Here is a 10,000-nt window from a genome sequence, read left to right as displayed (position 1 = left end):
AAAATATGGAATTTGTGGCTGTGTAAGTTCACAATGCTGGTCAAACACCCCCTTCACTAAATTTAAAACCAAGCCCAGTTGCGAGATAGAAACGGTGAATAGTGATTTGAGGAATGCGGGGAAGCAAATGTCGCTTCAACCGACAGCGCCAAGAATAACCAGTGGCCCATGAGAATGATGCATAGCCTATACCATCGTAGGCAAAAAAGGCCTTACCCTTCTGTAGTTGTTTCAGTTCTGTTGGTCAAAATCATTACATTCCCTTCATTAATTAGGCTACAGTTCTATAAGCGCGTGATCACAAGCTTTCAAAGCAGGTAGATTTTGCAAATGACTGAACTGACATGAGTGTGTCATTTTGAACGTTCTGACAGGAATATAGTCGGTCATATTGGCAAAGTGATTATTTTTGTCCATTATCTAATTATGCCATGCCCTGGCGGAGGTATGTGATCTCGGAGCACTTTTCTAGTTGTTATTGTCGTTGTCATCGTCGTCTTTATCTGGGCAGAATCGCGTGGACATCAGCGACGTGGAGCCCGAGGTCTTCAAAGAGATGATGGGCTTCATCTATACGGGGAAGGCGCCCAACCTGGAGAAAATGGCCGACAGTTTGTTAGCGGCGGCAGATAAGGTGAGCAAGCGCCCATGTGACCCGCGTATCTCTCTCCTAAGACCCCGAACACCTCGCCTCAGCCTCGCCACATTTCAGGCTGACCTTTCCCAAATACAACAGCTTTGACTACAATGGACATGAACAACGAAAAAAGTACACTAATCCGTTGGGTTTATTTTGCAAAAAAAAAAAATGACCCTTTTGTTAAAAATCGCAATATTATTTATATCAGTCCCAACGTTTAAAGGTTGCGTTTCCTCATGAATGTGCATTACCTGTGTGTGTGTTTTGTGCCATTTTTGTTTTCCCTATCGTCATACTTTGGCTGGCTCACTATTTATCCTGTTTTTCTCTCTCTCTCTCTCTCTCTCTCTCTCTCTCTCTCTCTCTCTCTCTCTCTCTCTCTCTCTCTCTCTCTCTCTCTCTCTCACACTCACTCTCACTCTCTCTCTCTCACTCTCTCCCCCTCAACCCCCGAAAACCCACTCATGTTTCTCTCTCTCTCTCTCTCTCTCTCTCTCTCTCTCTCTCTCTCTCTCTCTCTCTCTCTCTCTCTCTCTCTCTCTCTCTCTCTCTCCACAGTACGCTCTGGAGCGTTTAAAGGTCATGTGTGAAGAGGCTCTGTGCAACAGTCTCTCGGTGGAGAATGTGGCCGACACCCTCATCCTGGCAGATTTGCACAGCGCCGAGCAGCTCAAAGCACAAGCCATAGATTTTATCAACAGGCAAGCATCATTCTCGTCGAGCAGGGGGGGGGGAGTCCACTTGATAAATTCCTGCTGCCATTTCTGTTTACCTGGCTGCGTGTCGGTTTGTTTTGTATTTTATAATTTATTTATTTATATACGTGTGTTTTTATCTCTTCTCCTTCTCACTATAGGTGTAGTATCCTCAGACAGCTGGGCTGCAAAGATGGGAAGAACTGGAATAGCAAGTATGTAATTAGTCGATATATGTGACACAAGATTAATAACAAACTCTTATCTTTTCTCTTCCCCCCTCTCTCTCTCTCCCTCTCCCTCCTCAAAGAGATGCATTAGAATTCATTGTTTTAGGCAGAGGAACACTGGTGCTGTAAGGGGTTGATGCTGGAGGTCTCTCTCTCTCTCTCTCTCTCTCTCTCTCTCTCTCTCTCTCGCTGGCTGTGTTATCAAGAGGGCTCTAATGTCGACTAGGGCGGCGGGGCTGGCACATTTTTCAGTGCGATAGCAGAAATAGCACAGCTCAATTTTAAGTTAATTTCTGGGAGCCATCCTCCTCCTGACTCTATAAGGAATGTAAAGAACACCTTGAAATGCCTTGCCGAGTATTTTATGTTTTCCCCATGTCTGTTTTCCTAGCCAGCTGGCAATTGTGCAGAATTCAAATAGCCAAGATGGTGCATGAACTTCTGGAAACGTTCTCGTTTTGAAGTTCGCTTAGCTCAATCAGGAGTTGTAGTCAATGTTGAGAATTGAGTAACTTTGGGGGGGTTCTTTGACAACTATCCGTGACTTTGTTTCATCTCCGCTGTTTTGCTTGTCTGGTTCATAAATTTGTTAGTGCAAACGTAACTCTGCAGCTCCCATTTGTCTTGATTGATTTTTAATGGGAGTGATCCACGGACCGCATGCTAATACGTTTTTTTCCCCCTCTCACCCATTTATTTTCAGCCACGCCGCAGACATAATGGAAACTGCGGGCTGGAAGTCAATGATCCAGTCGCACCCTCACCTAGTGGCAGAGGCTTTCCGCGCGCTGGCCTCCGCTCAGTGCCCACCCTTCGGTCTGCCCCGGAAACGCCTAAAACAGTCCTGACTTGACTACTGTGCTGTTGTTTGGACTTTATTATTATTTTTTTTTCCTCTGTGATGATTTTTTTGGGAAGGGAGAGCATATGAGGGACGATTTATTTCTCCTCTCTGCCAACCCCCTCCCTTTACCAACCAACCAACCAACCAACAAACATACGAACTTGAAGAGAAAAAGTCATCCGTGTCTCCGTAGGGAGGGTGGAAAGGCTTTGTCATTTTATCCCACACAACTGTTATTCACTTTCCAAGTGATTGGTCAAGTCCTGGTGGTCAAGCTTTATCAGCTGGTATCTTCTGTCATTTCAAAATGGCCTTAACCTCTCTGCCATGACTCTGGAGTGAAGCAGATGGATGGATGCGTGCTGGAGCAGCGGACTCTTCTAGATGATTCTACAACGCTGTGCCTGCCTTGTCACACGAAGACCAGGCCCTCCTTTCCCCCCCCCGTTGCACTAGTTCCCAAAGTCTAGTCATTTTGATAAATGGAGTTCTATAGGACCGTGCTAAATGAGTGTTAAATGGGAAAAAAAATATTATATATTTGTAATGTTTAGCCCGTTTTGTGACTAGACATTAAAATAAAGTGTCAACACTTGGAGCGCAAGGTCATTTCTTTTACACTTTTTGAAAAGACAGCTATGCCCCATATTGAAGGCACAATTTCTTTGTAAATACATAAAAACATATTAAGAGGACAGGTTGTAAAACAAACATATTGTAAAGACAGGAGGAAAATTGTATGCCGAGAGATGATGTGATTGCTGTATGTAACTCAAAAGGAATTCATGACTGTATTTCCCCCCCCTACTCAATTAAAACCTCTGAGATCTTTGGAGAGGGGAAAAAAATCCCTTTTTAACCTAATCTTCAGGCATTGGTTATTTCCAAAAAGCATTATCTCACTAAGAGATAATCCCAACGCAGACTGAAAATGGCAATTAACATGTAATTATGGGTTCTATGATCAGAGAAAAAGGGATCCTCTAAAAATACCAGTGTATCTGATATGTGGCTTAAAATGAAATGTCCAAGTTCAGTGTTAGTCATTTGTGTTTTCCCTTCTATTTGTCAGAAATGACCTCAACACTGTAAAAAAAGAAAGCATTGTTCCAATTTAAAAATAAAAAAAACATCTATGGCAACATGCTGCAATGATTTTCTGTTGGTCTAACTCAACAATCCCATGTACGTTATGAACATAGGGGCTATTTTTAAACCCAATCCTTGCAGCATGCTGCCTTACTTTTTTATGTAAGCTGGTTTCATGCGGCACATTTTACAGTGCAGATTTTAAAAAGGCAGGAAAAGGGATGAAAAAAATGAAGGCAACGAACGGATGTGTGGTGGAATGGCAGTGTCATACTGAAACAGGGTGGCACATTTGTAGGATGCTGAGCATCAGGTCTCATTTTTAACTGTCTTGTGTGTGTGGATGTGCCGCATGGATGGGAGGAATAATAATAACAAAAACAGATGTCTGTTGTGGAGTTTCTGTCTTGAACTGTGGTATAACAAATTGACTTGATGTTACTCGTTTCGAGTGTGCACAATACTGAATGATGATGATGATGATGATGAAGCATGTGTTTCAGAGTTCTCAAAAGGCCTCCAGACGTTGTGTTTTGACTTTCCCTCCCCCATGTTGAAAGACTGTTTTGGAAGAAAAATGCCTGCAACTCATTAAATATTTTTGACTTTGAGTGGGTGATTGTAGTGTCTAGTGTCAAAGAGTCTTTACCATTGATCAAAACCCCAGTAGCAGAGAACACCAGTCATATCAACACATTTCCTATTTTTTTAAAGTGTATTTCATAAAATCAGTGCGAAATGCTACACATGAAACTGTGGTTCGGGGTTATGGTTGCGCTCTTGAAACGGGGAGACCAAGCCCATCACTGTTAACTAATTAATCCAAATACAATACATGTTCAAGCAGAACGGCCATGGCTTGACAGACTCAAACAGTAACCTGCATAACATGTAGCCAGTATTTTAAGTTACACTGGAGAGTTAACACTACATCACCATTATTGACTGGTGCCTGTGAGGAAGAACTGATACTGAAATAGGCCAATCGGATTCAGTTCACCTATGAGAAATTCAACGTTAGGCCTATCTACTGCACTCGAGCGCCTTTCATGGAGGATTGTGAATAGAATGTGCTATAGGTCCATCCATAAAGATAAATAAAGTTTGACCACTGTGAAATATCGATTTTATTTGTTTTTGTAAGGGGTTTGATAAGATGAAACAAAAACAAAAAAAGTTGCCTGCCTGTCTGCTGATGTGCAGGGCTGTAGCCTGTAGCAAGTGGTTGAAGACATGTCACTCTCAAAGGCAACTAAGCATTTCATTTTTGTTATGAAGCTCAGATCACTAGACACTGACTTAATCTGTCAGACTGAGGAATGAAAGACAAGTTAACGGAGCAAGAAAGAAAACAAGGATGTGAAACACATTTCACAAGATGTTTCTTTTTCCCAGTGTCAGATACAATGTTTTTAAAAACGGTATTCAAAGTAACAGTACAGGCCTAAAAGATAAAATGCATACTGGTCAGACACAGGAGGTTAGGATTTTTTTTTTCTCCAGAGATGAGATCCACAATAGAATAACAGGAAAAAAATGAAGGCCTACTATTGACAACATATAAAAATAATCATATTCAATTGTAATTCTCAGTTAAGCTTCATGAGTTGACATCTATGTGATACCACTATTTAACACCAAATGTAGTCTACCTATCAGTTTATATATTCATCATTTATTTATATATCTGTTAAAAAAACAATAACTTAATTGGCAAGTGTAAACACAGTTCTGTTATTTCAATGCACACACCACACACTGAATTTCACAAAGGAGGTAAAGGACTAAACATTGTAATAGGCAATGAGAACCCATTTTCAACTGCTGTTTGAGTGTCTTTTTTTTAAAGATATAAAGACCAGGGATAAAGCGAAGCTCATCTGCCAACTAATTTGATTTTCCAGGACCAACATGATTGACTCGCCTTTGGTTTCACACTACTTGGTCTATTATGCCTACTGCTGTAGTAAACAGGTGAGTCACCTTGAACTGAAAAAGTGGAATCTTTTCTTCCGTATTTGGCATCATAGGCTGCATACAATGTTGCACACAATGTTGTATACAGTCTATGTTTGGCACTGAACCTGAGAATTCCAAGCTCTGGTTGATTATATCACTGTGTGGGCAGTTTGGAGTGACTGACTTCCTACACCACAAACACAAACCATTTGTTTTGTTTTCTTCCCCCAACTCCTCCACTGCTGTCTCCTTAAAGATGCACAGAAAAGCTAGAATGGAAAATGCCCATTAGCAAGAACGTTTTTTTATCCAGCTGTCTCTCAGCCTATGCCACTACTTCTGCGTATTTAACTGGTCCTACTCTGTCAGCATAGCGCCCGATTTAAGCTCACATTATGCAGACTTAACTACATGAATGACACACAAAATGGCATTTTATTTTTTATTTTTTTGGCCCGGGCTGCCACAGTCATGGTGTGTAAGTGAAATTTCCCAGTGTAATTAATGTTAATTAAAGCCTGGAAATGTCAGGCTGTGTGTCGGGGCCATGACAAAGCATTGTTAATTGGCTGCCAGATTCACTAAATCCACCTGTCCTGTGAATGGTGGCCTTGCGAGACACCTGAAACTCCTGGCTTGTGTTGGGGTCCTTTGTGCAAAGTCCCAGTGGCCTGCTGCACGAGGTGCAGAGAAAAACAGGAGAAGCTACACTGCCCAGGCAGGGTAAACTCCAAGGTCAAACGCACACCGATGACGCCTCACTTGCTTCCCAAATGCTTTACTGAGCTACTGTATGTACTGTAACAGCTAAAATGAATTTTGAAAAATGTAATCAAAATTAAAACAATTTAGAATTGTACAGCCTGAAACCATCAGTCTAATTTTCTATTCCCTATATAACTATAAATAAATGACAATGGCAATTCTGATGTTTAGCGCCCCAAACTATAATTCATTCATAATGGTGATGGTCATTTTTCAAAAAAATATCATGGAAAAGCCATTCTTTTTTTTGTTTTAGAAAATAAAATCCACGCTACCAGACCAACATTTTTAACGTCACTATTTACTCCACACTACCCCTACATGGGCTGCATTGCACTTTCAAATGAGCATAATACTGTAGGCCTACTTGGTGTGTCAATCCTGTTTTGAAGGTCTACTGGCAGAAAAGCCTATTTTAATCTGTGAACACATGCCTGTGGTCTAGCCTAGTAATAAAAAAAGAGAGGAAAAAAAAAACATCTGGTCAATTTTAATTGCCCTCGAATAGAACACATGGTGCTGATGATGTGCCAGGGTCGTGGTAGTTCACCCACACTCTCTCTCTCTCTCTCTCTCTCTCTCTCTCTCTCTCTCTCTCTCTCTCTCCATCTCTCTCCCTCTCTCAGCTACTACTATTAGGCAGCAGCCGTCCTAGCGCGTTATCCAGTGTTACCCAGTGGAGGAGTAGGGTGTGTCACTGTGGTAATTGTAGTCAGGGCACACCTTTTGGACCAGTTTGTAGTCCACGCTGTAGAAGGCGATGTAGATGCATATGACCTTGAAGGGCTTGGAGCAGAGCCAGGACACGTGACTCTGGGTCTGCTCTTGGTAGCACACCTTGGCCGGGTCCAGGCTACACAAGGCCGTCTTCTTGTTGCGGTCCGTTTTCTCATACTCGATGCGACAGTTGAAGGACTTGGTGTCCTTGGTGACGGCCAGGGTGGACTGGGGGCTGAACTCGAACTCCACCACCTTGGACGGCGGCACCAGGCTGACAGACACGTTGCCCAGGCCCGTGGAGTTGTGGCGAAAGTAGACGCTGAACGTGCCGTTGCCGTGGTCCACTATCTTGCCGGTGATAAGCAGGTTGAGCTTCACGGTCTTTATGTTGGAGTGAAAATCCCCCCAGCCAAACATCTTTTTGAATTTCCCCGTCTTGACGATGGGCCTGCGTTTAGTTCTTGTTTGTGCCTCCTGAACATCTGTGTGGTTAGATAACCAGTCCCAGAAGTCCTCCATGTTTTCCCTCATGTTGTTTTTGAGCCCGGGAGATCCCGCGGCGAACAGACGCAGGGGGTTAAAAATCCGGGGACTGGCTCCTTGGGGAGAGACGCCATTCTCTTCATTATCACTCTGCCCCCACTCCAGCAGTTCCGCTTCTGGAATGTGCACTCTGCGGCTCGTGACCTTCAAAGACAAAAGAGGGTGGGGGGGGAGAGAAACATCAGAGGGAAATATTATAGAGCCCTCTCTGGTCATGAAATCACACAAATATATTGCAATATTATTTTCCTAGGTTGAGATGCTATGCTCCATGTGCCAAAGATCTGACACACAGCATCTGCATGTGTAACATGAACGGGAATCTTCACAGATAATGTGTAAAATATGGCAAAAATGTACATTGATAAACATTCCTTTGATACAGCACTTCACATAGTGATAGGCTCATAGTCACTGAAATAATTACTCCATAAAGACCACAGAACATATTGGAAATCATTTCCTTTCTTGATCATTATGTGCCAATTATACCAATTACAGTGCAATCAGCCACTGAATTCCAGTATAAAAAAGATGCAACATTCAAAGAGTGAATTGAAGGACCTAAAAGCATCTGTATATTGACACTCCACCACAGTGAATTTCCTGTGCACTTTGTATCTGCTAGTGATGTTGGCTATGATTATGTCCTCGTTTGTAAGTCGCTTTGGTTATAAATCGTCTGCCAAATGCAATGTAATGTAATGTAATAAAGTGAATCATCATATGCACCTTTAAGTGTCTTAGCCCACAGACCAAATCCTGGGCCACTTCAGATAAAGTCTTATTAATTTAACTGCAAAAGAACTAAACTAGTTGTATAAGTAATTAACTGTAGTTTTTTTCCCTGAGGCGCAGTTGAGGGGGATAATTTGCTGCAGCAGATGTGACAGCTTTAAGCTGGGGCTGTCTGAGATCTCAGAGAGAAGCTGCTCAGTATTTTTCCCCTCTCTCTAATTATAAATTTTGCTGTAAGCTTAATTGTAGCATATGTGAGCACCGCTAAGAAAGCACAATCCTCTGACAACCTTATACGCACAAAAATTGTAAGTCACACGAATTTCACAGATTTCCATAATTTCACATTTATGCAAATCGGGGCCATTTTATGTTCAAATGCCCATTAGTGCTTTCAAATGAACATTACAGCGTGTGGCCTTAATGCTCTACAGGACGCACGCAAAAAAAACCCAAGTTGCTCACACCAGGCCCACCTTCATAAATGAGCCAAACACATCATTGTGTATTAGCAATTTGAGGGCCCCGCGTTTAATGTGAAATCAATGTGTCTCCCATGGACCACGACTTTAATTCATTCATCACTCTTCTCTCGCCCGCTGTTTAATTAAGATACCATAGCACCATGTTAGACGCAGACAGCAGACATCACAAAGTATGATGCATGTCCGCGTTCCTCACAAAAGGAAGTCACGATAGTGCAAATCAATCCTGCCTCATGTTTCTAGACGCTGTCTGCAGTGTGTATATGCTGGACTGGCCATAAGGCATACAGGGCATTTGCCCGGTGGACTGTTTATGATTTTGGCCTGGTCCTCCCCCTAATGTATTGGTATCAAAAATACTGAATCAAACCAAGATATCGCAAAACACGCCCACTCAATGCAAAAGCGTGTGCTCAAATTGGGTCTCCTAAGGGGGCGTTGTCCCCTACTTCTTCTTCTCTTTTTGAGGTGTTTGTGCAAGACGTGCGCTACCGCCATCTACAGCGCTAAGGGGACTTAATTGATTCTCAACCTCAACCTCAACCTTCTTTGGTGGTATCTGTCCTCATGCCGCCACAGCTGACTTCGCTGAGCCAAATTAAAATATTCATTTTGGATGTTGTGGTCAAAATAGCTCTAAAAATGTTGTCACAGTCTTCATTGTCTCTCTCCAGTGCCTGGCGGACCGGTCTTGGCCGAAAATGCCCGGTCTGATTTTTTCTCCCAGTCCAGCCCTGTACTGTCTCCTCTTTGTCATCTGCTCTGCGTAGTGCTGCCTGCATGAGTGGCGGCAGATTAACTCCAGTCAAATGAAATGAAGTAAAGAGATACCGTGAATGCTTCTTCCCTAGGCGGGCGAGCCGGTCGGCCCCATTCAGCGATTTCGGGGTGTTTCGAGCAAGTCAGACAGACAGATAGACAGAGAGCACTATTCCTGCTATCTGATGTGTAACTGTTATTCCACCCCCATCCCCTCCCAATTCTCATTTATCATCTCAGCACAAAAAGCCCATTGACCTGGCACTGTGTGAAGTGAAATGTGGAGGAAGGGAAGTGGAGAAAAATGGTGTATGATGGAGTAACAGAACGATTACAATACCGATGTCAAAGCACTTGGGGGAGTATGATGAACAACTGGGGAAATGGCTATCAAAAGTAGGTGCATCATCACAGCCAGGAATCACAACTTTTTTAGCACACGTGACGTGACGTGACGTGACGCCTCTCTCTCCAACCCGCTCTACTTTCATCACCTCTTCTCCTCCACACTCTGCATCTCTCTCTCTCTCTCG

At 42.9% G+C, this 10,000-nt stretch overlaps 2 protein-coding genes across 4 annotated transcripts in view; one reads left to right on the top strand and one right to left on the bottom strand.

Moving 5' to 3' along the window:
* Window positions 1–4,109, top strand: part of spopla (speckle type BTB/POZ protein like a) — a 15,527-nt gene extending 11,418 nt beyond the window's left edge. For both annotated transcript variants that reach the window (XM_063213525.1, XM_063213526.1), the window contains exons 9-12: window positions 512–634; window positions 1,199–1,341; window positions 1,497–1,550; window positions 2,269–4,109. In XM_063213525.1, coding sequence (XP_063069595.1) covers window positions 512–634; window positions 1,199–1,341; window positions 1,497–1,550; window positions 2,269–2,413 — 465 coding nt within the window. In that variant the 3' untranslated portion in view covers window positions 2,414–4,109. The remainder of the gene's footprint in view (window positions 1–511; window positions 635–1,198; window positions 1,342–1,496; window positions 1,551–2,268) is intronic.
* A 65-nt stretch (window positions 4,110–4,174) lies between these two features.
* Window positions 4,175–10,000, bottom strand: part of nxph2a (neurexophilin 2a) — an 18,886-nt gene continuing 13,060 nt past the window's right edge. For both annotated transcript variants that reach the window (XM_063213527.1, XM_063213528.1), the window contains exon 3: window positions 4,175–7,629. In XM_063213527.1, the coding sequence (XP_063069597.1) occupies window positions 6,892–7,629 (738 nt within the window). In that variant the 3' untranslated portion in view covers window positions 4,175–6,891. The remainder of the gene's footprint in view (window positions 7,630–10,000) is intronic.

Source organism: Engraulis encrasicolus, chromosome 13 (assembly GCF_034702125.1).
Source record: "Engraulis encrasicolus isolate BLACKSEA-1 chromosome 13, IST_EnEncr_1.0, whole genome shotgun sequence".
Lineage (NCBI taxonomy): Eukaryota > Metazoa > Chordata > Actinopteri > Clupeiformes > Engraulidae > Engraulis > Engraulis encrasicolus.
The sequence above is the reverse complement of the archived record's forward strand: the minus strand, read 5'-3'. Positions and strand labels throughout refer to the sequence as shown.